The 18,153-nt window shown below is 35.9% G+C and overlaps 2 protein-coding genes across 3 annotated transcripts; both read left to right on the top strand.

The window, feature by feature from the left end:
• Positions 1-3,207: 3,207 nt before the first annotated feature.
• On the top strand, positions 3,208-10,513 carry LOC147551645 (protein MICRORCHIDIA 2-like). 2 transcript variants are annotated; one of them, XR_015238482.1, is made up of 18 exons: positions 3,208-3,910; positions 4,010-4,084; positions 4,219-4,253; positions 4,823-4,901; positions 5,012-5,101; positions 5,220-5,295; positions 5,619-5,697; positions 5,789-5,917; positions 6,613-6,711; positions 7,141-7,251; positions 7,353-7,508; positions 8,140-8,232; positions 8,321-8,372; positions 8,447-8,558; positions 9,018-9,279; positions 9,586-9,668; positions 10,009-10,153; positions 10,276-10,513. XR_015238482.1 is itself a non-coding variant. In XM_086671466.1 (18 exons), the coding sequence occupies exons 1-18, from the start codon at positions 3,661-3,663 to the stop codon at positions 10,390-10,392; spliced, it is 1,941 nt and encodes a 646-aa protein (XP_086527592.1). In that variant the 5' UTR covers positions 3,208-3,660; the 3' UTR covers positions 10,393-10,513. The 2 variants fall into 2 exon arrangements, 1 of the variants encoding a protein (XP_086527592.1); XM_086671466.1 differs by having other exon boundaries at positions 10,111-10,153.
• A 426-nt stretch (positions 10,514-10,939) lies between these two features.
• Positions 10,940-17,945, top strand: LOC147551644 (protein MICRORCHIDIA 2-like). The gene is made up of 19 exons (XM_086671467.1): positions 10,940-11,140; positions 11,200-11,314; positions 11,403-11,477; positions 11,634-11,668; positions 11,912-11,990; positions 12,081-12,170; positions 12,699-12,774; positions 13,178-13,256; positions 13,336-13,464; positions 13,926-14,024; positions 14,383-14,481; positions 14,575-14,724; positions 15,368-15,460; positions 15,583-15,634; positions 15,715-15,826; positions 16,414-16,693; positions 16,869-16,954; positions 17,520-17,562; positions 17,686-17,945. The coding sequence occupies exons 2-19, from the start codon at positions 11,212-11,214 to the stop codon at positions 17,800-17,802; spliced, it is 1,797 nt and encodes a 598-aa protein (XP_086527593.1). The 5' UTR covers positions 10,940-11,140; positions 11,200-11,211; the 3' UTR covers positions 17,803-17,945.
• Positions 17,946-18,153: the final 208 nt, after the last annotated feature.

Raw genomic sequence — 18,153 nt, 5'->3', positions numbered from 1 at the left:
ATCATCAATTCAATTTAGTGCTAACTGTGAAGATGATAGAAGGGAATTTATCTTGAATAGGCTCGAAGTTAATGAGATGAAAAGCGATGAAATATACTTGGGTAACTACTTATTGAAACCAAAGCATAAAGTATCTTCGTATGATTTTATAGTACAAAAAATTGAAAAAAAACTAATGGGGTGGAAAAGAAGTACTTTATCTCATGCAGGAAGAACTACGCTTCTAAAGAGTGAACTATCGTCGATTCCCATTTATTTTTTATCGACAAATATTGCACCTAAAGGAGTTGTTGATAAAATTGAAAGGGTTCACCGAAACTTTTGGTGGGGGCACAATACGGAAAAACCCAAGATGCATTACTTGAATTGGAGAAAGCTACAAGCTAGTCAAAAGAATGGTGGGCTGGGCATTCGAAATATGGGTACAATGAATAAAGCTATGGTGGGAAAGTTAATATGGAGATTCATTTCGGAACCGGAGGCGTTGTGGGTACAATTATTAAGGGCCAAATACCTAAAAAACAAGGATTTCTGGAAACATGAACAAAAAGCAACAAGTACATTTACCTGGAGGAGTATGATGGAGATGAGAGGTATTATGAAAGATGGAATGTGTTACTCGGTTGGTAATGGAGAAACTGTTCGAATTTGGGACGACCCATGGGTTCCAACTCTCCGAGGTTTTAAACCGGGAACTAAGAAAGATGACACCGATGTAAAAAACCTATTTCGGGTGTGTGACCTATTTGACATCGATGGAGGGTGGAACAAGAATATTATTGAAGCTACTTTTGATTCGTTATCAGCTAATGCAATTTTGCAAATCCCATTGATAGGCAGAAATATAGACGATAAACTAATTTGGACATTCACAGTAAAGGGGGAGTTCACATCTAAATCACTCTATCAGTCTTTAGAAAAAGAAAAGCCGTCTTCTTCGCAAAACATGGAGCTGCCTAATGGGATCACTTGGCGCCAAATATGGACGAAGGTGGAACTCGTTCCGCGTGTGAAGATGTTTATATGGAGGATACTCCAAAATGCATTACCTACTAAGAAGCGTGCACTTCGATTCAATTCACAAGTTTCAAAATTGTGCTCTGTATGTTTGAATGAAGAAGAAGACATTGACCATCTATTCCGAAGATGCCGACTTGCCAGGGAAACTTGGATGAGTCACCCTCTACAACTAAGATTGGAAGGAGATATTACCTTTCCCACCTTACTGTGTAAGTGGTTTGAAGGTAAAGAAGAGGAAGAGGTGATTGCATTGCGATGTTATGTGGCTTGGTTCATGTGGAAAGCCCGAAACAAATGTGTATTTGATGGAACAAATCCGAGTAGTCAAGTCATAATCAAAGATGCTACGACTATGATGCAAGACTTCTCCGATGCAAGATTAGAATCTCCAATTCAAGATGAAACAAGTAATATTGAACTCTCACCAAGTTGGAACCCGCCAGATCGAGAGAATTTGAAAGTGAATTTTGATGCCGCTTACAAGGACGGAAAGGCAGCATTAGCTGCTGTGTGTAGAAACGCAAAGGGTGAGTTCATAATGGCTCTAACCCAGTCAACTAGAGCTCTTTCGGCTATGGAGGCTGAAGCTAGAGCAGCTCGATTAGCTATAAGGTTAGCCACTGACCTTAATCAGTATGGATGTACCGTGGAAGGTGATGCGTTAGTAGTTGTAAACGCTTGTAGCTCAATTGAAGATGAAATGCCTTGGAAGATTCGAGCTCTAGTCGTGGATATCAAGAATGAAAAAGCGAAGCTAACGAATTGTTCTTTTTCTTATTGTACCCGTCAAGCAAACCAAGTCGCGCACTTGTTAGCGCAATCAACTTTTAACTCTAATGAAGAAGTAATGGAGGAGACAATGAATACTCCTCCATGTATTGTAAGTCAGTTGGCCATTGATAAAGCCAACTGTTGTCTTCAATTTGAAAGTTAATAAAATTAATAAAACTAGGCAATAGCCTATTTCCATCAAAAAAAAAAGTTTATCTATATTTGAGGAATGAAAATATTTAGGTTGTGTTTGATATCAGGAAAATAATTCCATGAAAATAAAAAAGTTTCATGAAAAGTTTTCCACGGAATTTATTCTATGGAAATAAGAGTTCTTTCGTTTGGTAGCCATTTATTACTCTTTACGAACTCTGTTATTTGGTTGACAACTAACTTCTACGATTATAATATTCAATTAAGAGTTTTTATTTACTCTTTATGTATTCAAAATGACACTTTTTTTACTCTTATATTGCTATGGATTTTGAGGGATTTACGATTCAGATTGTGACTACTATCTAGTATCTTCACCCCTATTTCTCCTCTGAAATGCATGGATTTAGATTAGGGTTTTTGCTGGCAGATATTTTAGCACCGACCCATTTTATACTCCAATCAGATTTTAGGGTTTTACTCGATTTTTTATCGGGGTATTTAGCGATACCCCCTCATCCCTAATGTCTAATTAGGGATGCCCCCTTTTTTAATTAGATATTAGGGATGCCCCCTTTTTTGCACTTAAAAGTACAAAATTACCCTTATTCTTATTATTCTTTCTTTTTTCTTCAATTTCTTATACCTCTTTGATGTTATCCTTACCAACTTATTTTCGTTTCTCATAGTTTTTTTTTCTTTTATCCATCTTTTTATAATTTACAAACAACATTTATCGAAAAATTAAAATTAATAAATTAAACCAATTCGAAATAAAAATTGTAAATTTAAAGAAAAAAATTTAACTTCACATTTTTTTTCTCATTTAACGTTAAAATTGATATATGTAACTAATTTGAAGAAGACTTCTTGATATCTATCGTTCTTTTTATTAATTATAACTCGTATACATTAAAAAATTAGTAAGTTAAAAATTTTTTATTACAATTTACGATTTTTATTTCGAATTGTTGTGATTTATCAATTTTAAAATTTTCGATAAATGTTGTTGGGAAATTAGAAAAAGATGGATAAGAGAAAAATAAATATGAGAAACAAAAACTTGTTGGTAAGCATAACACCAAAAATATATAAGAAATTGAAGAAAACAAATGAAGATAAGGGTAAATAAGTACTTTTAAGTGTAAAAAAGGGGGCATCCCTAATATCCAATTAAAAAAGGGGCATCCCTAATTGGACATTAGGGATGAGGGGGTATCGCTAAATACCCCTTTTTTATCTCACGGTGACCCTCTGGTGCCTAGGCGAATCCTACGGAATTGGAACAGCTACATGTCCAGGCGAGCTCCTTTCACCCGGAGGATCGATACATCCCACGTATTTGCAACACCGCTCAACACATGATTTAGAAACTTCGGTTTTACCCTCCAACTTTTCAGAATTGGCAGAATACCACAATGTTAACCTTGTTTATACTTCTACATGCTTTTATTGTCTATTGTTGGATAAAAGGCAGTTTGTCTTTTCTTTGTAAGAATTTTGCTACCGTTAATAGCTTTCATTTCTTCAAGTAGCAAAAAACGCGCGAAGAACATCAGCTTTTTCAGTATTCAGAGTAAAACCCTCTTACTATATATATTGAGAGACAGAAAGAGAAAGAGGGTTTAAATACAGCTAATACTTTCTCTCTCTAATCGACTTCGGATTTTTACAACCAGAAACCCTAATAGTTCTCCGTTCCAGATAGAGTTGAAGATGCTGATTGAAGTTGAACCACAGAAGAATCTTAATGAAGAGATCCTGTTCATCGATGCTAGAATCAGAGACGAAGAAGATGAAGATTTTAATGGAAGAACACAAAATAGAAATGGAAAATCAGTAATTGAAAAGGCATTTCATTCTACAGGAACACTTGTGATTCATCAAAATCAAACATTTGAGTCTCGTTGTTTCTGGAAAGCAGGGGATTATGTAGTTGTCTCATCAAAATCCGCACCACCTGAAGGTCTATAATAAATTTCTTCTGTTTTCTTCTCCTTTTTATACAATTTTTTTAGGTCTAAAAACGAAATTTGAATTAGAAGGAGATGTGTTTAATTTGCAGGTCATTTAGAACATGCTCGAGTTCATCCGAAATTTCTTCATTCAAATGCAACATCTCACAAGTGGGCTTTTGGAGGTAATTTGTTTTGATCTTTTCATATTGTTTGTCTTGCAAGTTTTTATTTTTTATTAGAGAATGGTTTGAAGTAAAAGAAAGTGGATTGAAGAAACTTATTTATGCGAAATACTACTTTTTTGGTTTTGATGCAGCTGTAGCTGAGCTTCTGGATAATGCAGTCGACGAGGTAAATGAAATATACGAAGTTCATTTTGTTATTTGAAAAACGATATAATGAGTTCGACCTTAAACCACCTTATGTATCCTTTCAGAAATCGAAGTATGTTGGCTTAGTTCGAGCTCAATAAATCGTGGCTCTTATTGTCTCGTCGTGTTTTTCATTTTCGGGGAGTAATATTTGTACCAAGATTGGCTCTGTTCAAGTCATAGTGTAGTTTTTTTTTGTATAAAATCGTTAACTTGTGATCTACTCATCATGTTTTCTATTCTGAATTTGTTCTTATCTTCCCATCATTGGCAACTTATGTCAACATATCATTATCTTAGTAACATGTAACAAATATTTTGGTGCATTGTGATTCATACAATAAGGGTAATTAGGTGCAAATCTTATCTTATTGCCTAAGGATGATTATGACTGATGTTGTATTTATTTGCTTACTACTTGTATTATAGAATGATATACATATAATTTTCCACCTTCCATCAATGAAAGGTAAGGATAATGCAAATTACCTCAAAACCCTAGAAATATATCCACACTTAACATGAGTACCTGCATATAATTGCCACCAGATCAGCAATGGTGCTACTTTTGTGAAGGTGGATGTAATTTTTACTACTAAGAACAAGGATCCTACTTTGCTTTTTCATGGTATAACTCTTCTACTCCATTTCTTGTGAATCCGTATTTTTATTCCATCTTTTTTATATTAAAGTGTTTATTGCATTAAATTTTAATGTTACTAGCGTATTTTTATCTAGATGATGGAGGGGGAATGGACCCCGACTGTATGCGGCAATGTATGAGTTTGGGCTACTCCTCAAAGAAGGGCAGTACAACAATTGGACAGTGTAACTATCGTGGCGTCTGTTGTGAAAATTTTAGTGCTTGCATTCATCAAAGTTCAGCTTCTCGATTATCTTTGCTTTCTTCTCCATCTTTCTTATAAATCCGGATTTCATTTTGCAGATGGGAACGGATTTAAGACAAGTACAATGCGACTTGGTGCTGATGTAATTGTTTTCAGCCGAGCAATTCGTGGAAGGTAATAACTGCTATCATTAGTTTCAGTTATATGAATGACCTCTTTATCACTTATGGTCAATGTTTGAGGGAAAAATGTGAAGAAAACCTCCTTCGGGTCCATACGATTTTTATAGCAATTTGTTGTAGACTTGTAGATATAGAAATTTCTTCAGGGGATATTACATTTAGCCCCGAAATCCTTCTGGGTGTGCACTCATTTGAAGTTGATAAGCTCGTTGTTACTTTGATTGGCTCTTTTGTTTAGATATAAGTGTTCCATAGTTAGAAAAACGTCCTCACTGAAACTTGCCCTGTCATATTCTATTGCTCCTTGTTTCCCAGCCGTGTGACACAAAGCGTTGGTTTACTCTCATATACGTTTTTGAGGAGCACTGGGCAGGACGATGTAATTGTTCCAATGGTAAGTTATCTTCTTATGTTGAAGTATCCTTCGTGATCTTAGTGTTTTATCTTTTGTTAAATTTCATGCATAGTTTGTGTCCAATATGCAGGTTGATTTTGAAATTAGTGGGAATCGGGCCTATCCAATAATTTATAGCTCACAAGATGATTGGTCTAATAACTTAAAGCTTATTGTCGAGTGGTCTCCCTTCGCATCACAGAATGAACTTCTGCAACAGGTTCTATGTCTCTTATATGTACCATCTACATATAGTTGATTAAGGTTTTAGTATATGCATTATATTTACCTTTAAATTTCTATATGTTACAAGGTTCTCAACTCGTAGAACTGAGGTTGTTTGCTATATCACATAAAAGAGCAGTGGTAGGATTCAGACCCTACTGGCCAGCCTGTCCTCTCATACTAAGCTACTAACCCACTGCAACTTTGATTATTGATTTTTCTTCAGAATATTTTTTTTGTCTAAACAGATAGATAACATTCAGTAAAAGTTAAAACGACCCACCGGTGGTCCCTTTGGTGAGAAAACATTTCCTGTTCTTCCTGCCGTTGCTCGCAATTCTTTTTTCTTCTTCTGATAAATGCTTGTCTCCCCTAGAATCTTACTTACTTTGACTCTTGTGCCGTCTATCTGACCATACACTTTCATCAACAGTTTTTTGAAAATCTCAATGATTTAATACCATAGGTACAAATTGTGTCATCAATGCATTGAGCTAAAACTCTTCGTAAAACTTGAAGTGACCGTAGTACTCCCCTTATGCCAGTCCGCTGTAGTCCTTTTTCTTTTTAATCATTTCTTAATCAATCTAGAAGATCAATTCTGTTTGGCAGTTATACACATGATCAACATACTGACTAAAACAGTTCATATTGTTGACACTCCTTGTGATATCCTTTGGACCTAGTCAGTTTGATGATATTGGAGCTCGCGGGACAAAAATTATCATATATAACCTCTGGCTTGACGATAAAGGTGTTCTTGAACTAGATCTCGACTTCGATGAGGAGGTAAGGGATTTGACAATGATTTTCTTATTCATTTATTTTGTGCAATTGTGCAAATATTCCCAAACTGTGTGGTAATTTTACTAGGGGATCTATGTACGCATTCTATAAGATCTTTTCATTTCCTTATACTGCTAGAATGCGAAATATTTCTGGAAGTTAAGTTACATATCAATAAAGTTGATTATAGGTAATCTTGTGGGATAGCTACTGAAGGTAACGACGATAATCGTCGAAATGGTGGACATAGTATGTTATGGCGGAATATCTATAATTGGTTCTGCCAGTTTTATCGTACGAGTTTTCTCTGACATTGTTCAAGAGACTTAACCACTGCTGTTACATGCACATAATCTCGTTTTTCTCCTCTCGATCTTTCTAACTCTATGTGCCAAAGGTGTTGCTGTACTAATCCTTGTTATTTACTTGCAGGATATACGTTTGGGAGATGAATTTAAACATGGAAAGTTGCAAAAAGAACACAAATTACACAATAAGTTACTTGAATCTCACATTTCTTACCAAATGAGATTTTCATTAAGGGTGAGTTCTGCTTATTTTTGTCGTTTATATGCTTTGGTCATTCATACTTGTACGCTTTCGCGTAAGTATACAATCTGTAAGATAACCTTGGTTTTGTGCAGGCTTACGTGTCAATTTTGTATCTCAGAAAATTTACAAATTTTCGTATAATATTGAGGGGAAAACCAGTTCAGCAGTATAGTATTGCGGAGGATCTGAACCTTTCAGAAGTGGTTATGTACAGACCAAAGCTTGGGCTTGGCAAAACTTCAGAAGAGGTGAGGTATATGGCGAACAGAGTTTTACCGATTGTCGATCTAGAGGAAGAAAAAGAATCAGGAAAATAGAGAGGAGGAAATTGCGCTGAAGACCTGATTTTCTGTTGGTCTTGGTTGAACGAACATGTCAATATTCTTTACATGAACAGGCTATACGAAATGTGCAAGCCTGTGAGAAGTGAAAACCTTACACACTATGTGCGGACTTGTCAAACCTTACTCTATGCAAACCTTATATAGGGAGTTGAAACCTAAAAGAAGTTAATATACCCTTCTAAACTTTAGTTGTCAAAAAATGGCCAGGGAGCTTTGGCAAATTTTTTAAACTAACGTTCGGGCGGAAGTAGTTCTTTTTATCCCAAAGAACATACTGCACCAAGATGAGCCACCTTCCTTGTGACTATTTGGAAGTACCTTTTTTTAGTTCATTCCACTATGGTGCTTGAAAGATGTGTTAGTATATCTCCATGAGCCAAAAACTGATATATCAGAATCTGAAATGATGATCCTTGTTCCTGTTCTACTAATTTGACCCATAAATTATATACTGCTCTCGAATAGTGTATTTAACGGAAATCCGTTTTATGTTGTTTCAGTTCTTTTATTACCTAATTATCTGTGTGGCATATAGGTGTTATTGGAAACGACAATCGGATTTGTGAAAGAGGCCCCTAATCTTGGAGTTTCTGGGTTTAATGTCTACCATAAAAATCGTCTAATTAGAGTACGTCTATAATGGTTGGTAACTTATGTTCCTAATCAAAATTTATGTAAATACAAGAATCATATCTTGTTCTTATTCCTTGTTTCAGCCCTTCTGGAAAGTAACTGCTGACGGTGCTTCCAAGGGCAGGTGTGCTGTGGGTATGTATTTACTCAAATAAACATATCAATCTCTTGAATTTCGATTATTAATCTCTTCATTGTATCTATGGAAGGTATTCTTGAAGCAAACTTTATCGAACCAGCTCACGACAAACAGGACTTTGAAAGATCGTCTCTGTTTATCAGGCTCGAAGCTTGGCTTAAGAAGTCAATCACTGACTACTGGTTTGTTACTTCATATCTAATACCAATACCCGTTCTAGTATCCACTATCCATATTAAAAAAATATTATTAGAAAAAGTTTTTCGCTTTCACAGTAAAGCGTGCTCATGAGAAATGGAAGATAAATTCACCATAGACTATGACTCCGAGAACTACGGAACTCTAAATGGATTTCCCGACCCACAGATGTACAAAACAAAAAATCCTTTTATTCTTCTCCATTTGTAGAAGATCTTATCTTCCGAATAAACTGAAACCACTGAGAATAGTAAATTCTCTTGTTTTTATCTATAAACTTGGAAAATGATACTAGTAAGTAACCTATATGACCAAATATTGTTAATTATGGTGGAACGTTTGATTCTTTATATGAATATGGTAGTCATTTGTGTAGTCACTGGTTGATTACTCTTTGGTTTTCGAATTTCTCGTCCGAGTATGATATGTAATTGATAATGCAGGTCAAAGAATTGCCATTTGGTAGGATTTTGGTCTCCCATACCTGAGATACGAGATGTACAGATGGAAACTCGTGATGATCGACCTGTTACTAGAGCTAAACATAGTTCGTGGAAAGAGAGGCCTACTGAAAAGCATATCATTGGTTTATCGGATACTTCCGAAGAAGAAGAAGGAGAAGAAGAACGAATATATTGTAATCAATCTCTCGTTGGATTTCCATCGTCTAATATGCAGCAGAGTTCAAACATTGCACAATCATCGGTAAGTGATAATAATTTGCGGGTGGTTCGTTGTTTTTCTCAATGTCTGGAATCTGGCTCTTCTGACGGCCCTAAAGTAACAACTTAAACACAGTTAGATATGTATCCCTTGATTCAGACGTGAATTAAGTCTGGCTCGATATAGCTTAAAACAGCTGCAAGACAAGTATAATTCACGAGGCAGATTTGACGAATCATAACTGGAAAAATATTAATAGACTGAAAATATTGATCAAGTAACATTTCATAAGTAAACTATTTTCTCTATATAAAACTCTATCTTATTTCATGTTTTGTCATTATGCAGAATGGAGGGGAAGATCCTCGGAATGGTTTATGTTCCAAATTGACTCATCAGATTTGTGAAGAGAACATTCAATTAAAAATCAGGTACATTATCAATCTACTAGTAATTACTATGTATCTATTAGGGGGCACTCCCGATTTCGCCTATGGACACCCTCGAGCACCTATGACTTCATAGTTGAAGCTAGGTATTTTGTTAATCTCAATGGAGCCTAGGCTTCGAAGTAGGCACCAACCTCACTTGGGTGCCCACATGAGACCAAGTCGAAGAGGCTTGGGTGCTTGTATGCAAATCAGGGCGCCTATGGAATTTCCCTGTGTCTACTTAGGTACTCTTTGTTTGTTTTTGTCTCGCTAGTGATGTCTTACTCGTCCAAATAGCTATTCAATTTGATATTGTGACCATCTTATTCTGACAAGTCAGATTAAGACAAATCATATTCAGACAAAGAGGAAAAGAAAAACACTACCTTATCTATGATATGTGGGTTTAGACGATGATTTAACACAGAACCATTTTGAGTAGGAGTGAAGCCCACAAACAGAAGAAGACAGCGTTGAAGAACAAGGTTTGATTTACATGATAAATTTAAAACATTTCTATCTCTCTCTCTATGACGTTTTTTTCGTGTGTATAAGCGTATGAGTTGACAGCATAATGTTGTTTTTGCATGAAACTGGAATGAAATAGATTGAGGAGCTAAAAGAAGACTTGCAAGATTACAAAAGGAAATGTTTTGAACTTTCAACTCACATTGCAAACCAAAAGAAGCAGTTACTTGCAAAACATGGAGAAGCCAAGTTCTAATATTGCTAATAAAAATATTGATATGATCAAATTGATATTGTTTGGTAGGAAGGTGCATTGATCGTGGAACTAACTTTTTGAGTTGTATAGATCAATTAAGAGTTTGTTACTGCTGTAAAAATATTGATATGACTAGTTTTAGCCCCACTTACATGTTATAAGATGGTTTTGCTCCACTTTTGGCCCACGTTCGTACTCAGCTTTTCGGCTACACTTACACCTTTTGCTACACTAGTACGGTTTTCCTACTCCGTGACCACTCTTTGCCCATACTTCAGCTACGGTTTTATGTTTAGCCAATTCGGCAACCATTGTGGGTTACCCTTGTTAACCCACATTTCGGTTCCTTGCAATATTCATCAAATTTTATCTCGCAATGACGCTTTTCTATCACATTTAGTGACAGTTCTGACCTTACATTCTATGTGGTTCTTACCCCACTTTCGATGACGGGTTTGGCCATTATATTCAAGGGACGAGTTTGCCTCACTTTCAGCAACGATTTTATCATACTTACGGCAACAGTTCTTACCACAATGAAAACGATGAAAGGACCTTGATTGGAATTCTGGTATTAGCATATCTAGTGTCGCCATAAAAATCCCGCAAAAATATAATTATCCTTTCTTCATTTCTGTTTTCTCTTTCTTTAATGATCCCTCGACCACTTAAATCAATTCCCAAATCAGAGTAACCCCTCGAAACCCTTAATTTCGAGTTTTCCTCCATCTCTCTCAAATTTAAGACGGTAATTTGAAAGAAAATTACCGATTCCTTGATTTCGATTCTAGTTCTTGATTGGAGTAGTTAGTACCTCTAATGGCTTCTTCGAGTAAACATCGAAATCAAACATCAGTTTCACGTAGTTTCTGGAGAGCTGGGAATTATGAAGTTGGTTCTGTCAAATCTGCTCCTCCTGAAGGTATTCATTTTCTTGATTTCGTTTTTTTCAGTCAGTGTTATTTATTACAGATTTGTTTGATCAAGATTGAGAATGTGTGGTTTTGTAGGTGAATTGGAACATGCAAGAGTTCATCCGAAATTTCTTCATTCTAATGCAACTTCTCATAAGTGGGCTTTTGGAGGTAGAATCCCGATTTAGTAGTTCATCTTTGTTATTTAGATTTTTCCTGAAATATTGGTTGGTGAATTAACTAAATTCTAGTACAAATTTGTAATATCAAGCTAATATTCTGATATAATTTTGATCTTGATTTTTGTTCTTCGTTTTGTGTATACAGCAATAGCCGAGCTTCTTGATAATGCTGTTGACGAGGTAAACAAAATGGGTCTGTGAAAATTTCTGTAGTTGGTGCATTTTGATGTTGATTTATACTTTTGTATCTTTTTTACGATATTATGTTGATTGAGAGTTACCTAAGTTTCAATTGGTGAATACTGATTCAATTGCAACCAGATCAACAATAGAAATTTGATTGAATCGACATCGAACTTTAACATTAATACACTATAGAAAGTTATTAACACTTAACCAGTCTCTTGGCGTATCATCAACCAGGTCAACAATGGTGCTACATTTGTGAAGGTCGATGTAATCAATAGTATGGAAGACACTGGTCCCGCTTTGCTTTTCCATGGTACAGTATGTTTATTCAATTGTTTTGGATTACGGATGGGTTTGGTGCTGAATTGATCTTTTTAAAATTTTAGTAGCATCCATTGTGCAGACGATGGAGGGGGAATGGATCCGGATTGTATGCGACAATGTATGAGCCTGGGGTACTCGTCAAAGAAGGCAAATACAACAATTGGGCAGTGTAATTTTTCTGGCATCTTTTCTGACTAAATACTAACATTAATTTGATATGAACTCCTTCCAGTATTTTCTGAACCCTTTATTTGGACACGGTTTGACCTTGATCCAACTTATGATTTTTTTTTTAGTTTATTTTCCTGGAGTCAAAAATATGTATATTTACATGAATTTTGCATGTTCGTTTGCATCGTCTGTAACAATATCTCAACTTGATGTAGCATATAAAAATATTTCTAAGTTTTGTTTCATAGTAATGATTGACATTATGTAAAGTGTGACGCATGAGACAGGTTCATACGTGAATGCTACAAGCTTTTCTTATCAAATATATTTTATGAAGAGATGTTTGCTGCATGTTTAAGAGTTCCTTAGTCCTTGGCTTCATCAAATTACAGTTTCTAGATCAACTCTGATTTTTTTTCTTTGAGAACGTATAAGAGTCTAATGTGAGAAGTTAACATATCTCGTTAAGCTTTCTCTGTTTTGTCTCACTTCCCTAGAATTTTGGATGCTTGTATTTTTCTTGCAGATGGTAATGGGTTTAAGACAAGTACCATGCGGCTGGGCGCTGATGTAATTGTTTTCAGCCGTGCGGCTCGTGGAGGGTAAGAACTGTTACTTAAATTAATTCTAGCAAAAATTCAAGTTGGATTGGGATGTACGGTTGGGGTGGGGGTGGGGGGGGATTGGTAATTGACTTTCAGGTTTGACATTGTTGTTATTGCATTGATAGAGACTCGTAAAGCACTTTCTGTTGCTTGGAACGGTCTTTGTGATATAGGGCAAGCTAGCTCTTTGTTGACTAATTATTAAATGCACACCTATAGTCCCGAACCCCAATATTTGCAGAAACTCAAAAAATGGCGTTATGCCTACAAGCTTCTGTAAATCCTATAAATTATGTAAATATGCTCATAATAATTTGGCTGATTCTTTCTTTAGACTTAGCACTTCTATTATGTTCTTACTGAATCTTATGAGGCCACATTGCAATGTTTCTTTTCGTAGTCGTGTGACACAAAGCATTGGTCTTCTCTCGTATACATTTTTGAGGAAAACTGGACAAGATGATGTTATTGTGCCGATGGTAAATCTTCTTTCAAATTCTATAGTCCTTTCAATATTAGCCTTTTTCTTATGTTCTTACTTCATCTTCTTGTGTGCAGGTTGATTTTGAAATAAGTGGAAGTCAGACACGGCCTCTAATTTATGGCTCACAAGATGATTGGTCTAGTAATTTGAAGCTTATCCTTGAATGGTCTCCATTTGCTTCAAACGAAGAGCTTATGAAACAGGTATTTTCACTTCTATGGAGCTGCTTCTTTTGTATGTTTATTATTTCGTGGATCATGTACATTTGTTTGTCTTTTAGTTCTCTTAAACTCATTTATCTTACAAGGTGTCAATACATGCAGTGATTTGATTGAGTTAGTGTCAGTTTCATGTAGTTCAATCTTAGTACCCACTATCTGCCAATGTCAAGTCAACCATTTCCGACTATAAATCTGTCACATGATTCTTCAGCAACTTCTCTCTCTCTCTCTCTCTCTCTCTCTCTCTCTCTCTCTCTCTCTCTCTCTCTCTCTCTCTCTCTCTCTCTCTGTCACACACACACACAAACAATAGAGCTTTCTAAATTACTATATTTCGCCAATTGCTACTTTATTGGAAAATATTTATTGGCTTGAGAGTTCACAGATGAAAACATGCATAACCTTCATTTCACTCGTTACTACTTCCTTTTGCACTTCTTCAGTTTGATGATGTTGGAGTTCGTGGAACCAAAGTCATTATATATAATTTATGGCTTAATGATGACGGTCTTCTGGAATTAGAGTTGAACAACGATGATGAGGTACGTATTTGATGGTGATTTATGTACTCTTTTTGATACATACATTTTTTTGGCCGTTAGCAAAATCTCATACATATAGAGCCGTTTGGGGTCTAAATATCCACCCAAAACTACTTTTCTAATATTTCTCAGGGACTCCTCCGTCCGCACAATCACCCTCCTTCCCCACTACTTATCTTTAAGAGCTTAATTGCGGTACCTGTATTGGAGGTCCCTTTTCCTGCTCGGAGCAAGATATAAAATATTAGCGTTGGGACTTGTTATATCATTTACTAACCCTCTTACCCTCCCGATAGTATTTCATGTATTCCAAAGCTATGTTCTTGGTTAACTACTTAAAACTTGTTATTACTTGCAGGATATATGTTTGAGAGAGGAAATTAGGACTGGAAAGGCTAAGGCATATGACAGAATACTTGAATCTCACATTTCTTACAAAATGCGATATTCATTAAGGGTATGATTTTCTTACATGTGTCATTTAAATTGGTATGACAAGCCATACTTATATTATGTTTTGCATTTAACTATATGGTTTATTATTGTGCAGGCCTACGCTTCAATTTTATATCTAAAAAAATTTACAAATTTCAAAATTATTCTGAGGGGGAAAGCTGTTGAGCAATATATTATTGCAGAGGAGCTGAAATATTCAAAAACTATAACATACAAACCAAAGCTTGGGACGACTTCAAAAGAGGTAAGATGAGTAGTGAAACAAAAATTTCCCAACTAAATTGTCATATGAAAAAAGATGGGAAGAGAGCTCCAGTAAACACTCGACTTTTGTATGTACACTTATTAATGACTCATGTAAGAAATAAGTAATAACTCACAAAACCTGGATCTAGAATACCGAAGAACTAACCACTAACCAGACCAGATCTTCAGTATGGAGCTGGAAAGAGAGTTGTTTACTTCTTTCCATTGGTGCGAGTCAATAACTGAATGGGATTGAACAGTGATTCGTCAATTATGCCCTTTTATAATTATCAGGTGGTCAAGAAAAAGTATTTATTCTCTGGACTTGTACCTTTCTATCACTTGAGAATGCTCCCATTCTGGATTTCCAATTATTTGACTACCAACCATGGGAAGGAGGCCGTTAGTACCGGTTAACGCATGTTTGACAAGGCTCACAGGTCCCTTTTTTTATCCATGAGGATCGGAATACTCTAGTTTTTCTTTATAAAAAGACTTTGATACATGAGATATATGTACTTGAACAGCTACCACATGAATCGTGATTATAATTTTGTAATGATTACCGTGAAATCGCTTATGTTTTCCCGATGTATCTTTCTATATTCTAATGTAGAACCTGACATGATGGGGGTGTTTAGGTTGTAGTGAAAACAACGATCGGATTTGTGAAGCAAGCCCCTGCTCTTGGAGTTTCTGGTTTCAATGTTTATCACAAAAACCGCCTAATTAGGGTATGTGTATAATTATTGCTAACTGAAATTGCTTCCCAATGTGCTTCTTATCCCTCTTTTGGCTACAGTTTTGTTTACTTGGGTCATCATAGTCATGTGCTGTTTTTTTTCATTTTTCCCAGCCATACTGGAAAGTCACTTCTGATGGTTCCAGCAGAGGCAGGAGTGTAGTGGGTATGCATTTCCTTTGTAAAAATGTTACCAAAAGTATCTCAGAGCTGTCAATTCTAAATTACTCATTGCATTCATGGCAGGTATTCTTGAGGCAAATTTTATCGAACCAGCACATGACAAACAGGATTTTGAAAGATCGGCTCTGTTTATCCGTCTTGAAACTAAGCTAAAACAAATTATCATTGACTACTGGTTTGTTTCTTTCACGGAATTAGTGTCGTAGGTGTTTTATATCGTACTGAATTGAACCATAGCGAGATGGTTCTCATGCGTCAGATAAAATGTTTTCTCGATTTTTTCCTCATACTAGGTGTGTCATAAGAGGTGGGAAATATCCGGGGAAATCCATCAGAGATATGGAGAGTAAAAAGCAGACTTTGATCATCAATCCTACAAAATCAACTTGTTGACTCTTGCCCATATAGAATAGGAATGACTCTTATATGAAAATAGTATATGAGATTTTAATGAAATCCTGAAGGACACCGAACCACAAAATGTTAATGATCTTTATTGCTATTCTCACCCCTGAGATTGAAACTGGACACAATTGGGAAGTCCGGCTAATAGGATTGCTGGGTTAACTGGAAATTCATCTGACAAAATTGTACACAAGAATCTTCAGTAAAATCATATTATTCTGTAATCCTTTGTGTTATTTAGTTAGTTATGGTTGTTCTTCCTTAAAAAATCTGATAGCTGTCTTTCCAGAATCAACTGGAACTATGTTGTTTCTAACATCCTGTAGAGCTCAGTTTGAACAATATTGGATAATGCAGGTCGAGCAACTGCCACTTGATAGGAGTTCAGTCTCCAGTTCCTGAGATACGTGATATGCAGAGAGCATCTCAAGCTGCTCAAAATTCTTCCAGACTGAAAGCTGGTGTGCCAAAGGATATGCATTCTGCTTTCCAAGAAACGCACGTAGATCAGCCAGTAATTGGGCTCGCAGCTAATATTCACCCACAACTGGCCAATGCCCCATCTGTAGTTGACCTTGCTCCTAATTCTTGGAAAGAAAAACCTTCACCTATTCAACCTATTATTGGACTAGAAGCTGTTAGTAATAATGAGTTCTCCGATCTTTTTTTTTTAACTATGATTATTCGTGTTTATACCGTATCAAATTCTGGTTAAATGGATCATGAAGCACCTAAAATTACGTTTAGACTTTCGTAGCAAGATCTTCACTACACTAAGTGATCTACTGCTCAATTTTGCTCTTATCCTGCAGGTTTCAGTGAGAGAAGAATCTTTAGATGGTTCAGGATCAACATTAATTGATCAAATATGTGAAGAGAACATACAATTATTTATGAGGTATGTAGTACTTTATCTATCTAGTTGTTAACCTAAATAGAGATTTCTAAGATTCAAGTACTCCGTTTTCTTCATTATGAACATCTTATATGTATATTTTTAATATGGATGCATCAAGTTATCTATCATTTGGTGACCACTAGTATGCTACTCCCGAATATACTCATGGTTCATTTTTGAGGGGCTGATGAGAAAAAATTGGGCTATGTAATCTTTGTTTATCTATATTCTGAAATATATATATATAGCCATATAGGTATTCGGTAGACTACATATAAATATTAATTATTTTTCTGATTCAAATAATTCAAAGAAGACAAGCACACCTTACACTAACTATCTTGGGTCTGTCGTTCCATTAGAGTAGAGCCTATAAAGTAACCCCCATCTGAAGATTTTCCTTGTTCCACCTCTATAGCAAATACTTCCAAGCCCTAAAGCATCATATTAGGAGTTTATCCGAAATGAAATTAGGACTTGGTACTTATAGTTTATGACTTTTATGTTACCTTTATTATCTGGCGAAATGTACGATATTTTATATTGTAAAAAACTTTTTAACCAGGTGTGACGCCCACAGACAGAAAGAGATTGACTTGAAAAGCACGGTACGTGAAATTTTATGAGAAGTTATTACATTACTAAGCTATGAATTTATCAACATAATTTGTTTGCATAATCTGAAAGAGATGCATTTCTTTCTCCGTGTTTATCCTACTGGAACAAAATAGATTGAGGAACTGCAAAAAGAGTTGGAGGAAGCGAAAAGGAAATGTTCTGAACTTTCATCTCACATGGAATGTCGAAAGAAGCAGATGTTAGCAAATTTTAAAACAGGAAAAGTATGATAAAGCAGACCCTAAAGTGCTTAATCCAGTTTGTATATATCACAAGTTGTGTTGTTGCTTTTGTTTAGGTTGAAGTGATGAACTTGTTTTTGGTGACATCAGTAAGACAGTAACTAGATATAAAAACTCTTATTATACAACAATATGACTCATTCAATGCTTAGACCACAGCCTGGCTTGGTACAGGGGGTTGGGGAGAGAGTAGGGTTGGGAATTTGGTCCGAAAACCCGAATCCGCCCGCGTCCGCCCACGTCCGCAAAGGACCGCGACCGCCCGTGACCGAATCGGGCAAAGCCCGTCCGACCGAGAAGGCTCTAGTGGACGGTCACGGACAAAAGGGTCTGTCCGGA

This window comes from Eschscholzia californica, unplaced genomic scaffold (assembly GCF_041429995.1).
Source record: "Eschscholzia californica isolate CP2 unplaced genomic scaffold, dmEscCali1.0.p SCAF_3, whole genome shotgun sequence".
NCBI lineage: Eukaryota > Viridiplantae > Streptophyta > Magnoliopsida > Ranunculales > Papaveraceae > Eschscholzia > Eschscholzia californica.
This window is presented reverse-complemented; position numbering and strand designations above follow the sequence as displayed.

Bases quoted from the DNA above. Each gene is read 5' to 3' on its own strand.
- LOC147551645 (XM_086671466.1), top strand. From the start codon at position 3,661: ATGCTGATTGAAGTTGAACCACAGAAGAATCTTAATGAAGAGATCCTG. The intron at 3,911-4,009 runs GTCTATAATAAA...TTTAATTTGCAG, and splicing joins AAAATCCGCACCACCTGAAG to GTCATTTAGAACATGCTCGA. The intron at 7,252-7,352 runs GTGAGTTCTGCT...GGTTTTGTGCAG, and splicing joins AAATGAGATTTTCATTAAGG to GCTTACGTGTCAATTTTGTA.
- LOC147551644 (XM_086671467.1), top strand. From the start codon at position 11,212: ATGGCTTCTTCGAGTAAACATCGAAATCAAACATCAGTTTCACGTAGT. The intron at 12,775-13,177 runs GTAAGAACTGTT...TTCTTTTCGTAG, and splicing joins AGCCGTGCGGCTCGTGGAGG to TCGTGTGACACAAAGCATTG. The intron at 14,482-14,574 runs GTATGATTTTCT...ATTATTGTGCAG, and splicing joins AAATGCGATATTCATTAAGG to GCCTACGCTTCAATTTTATA.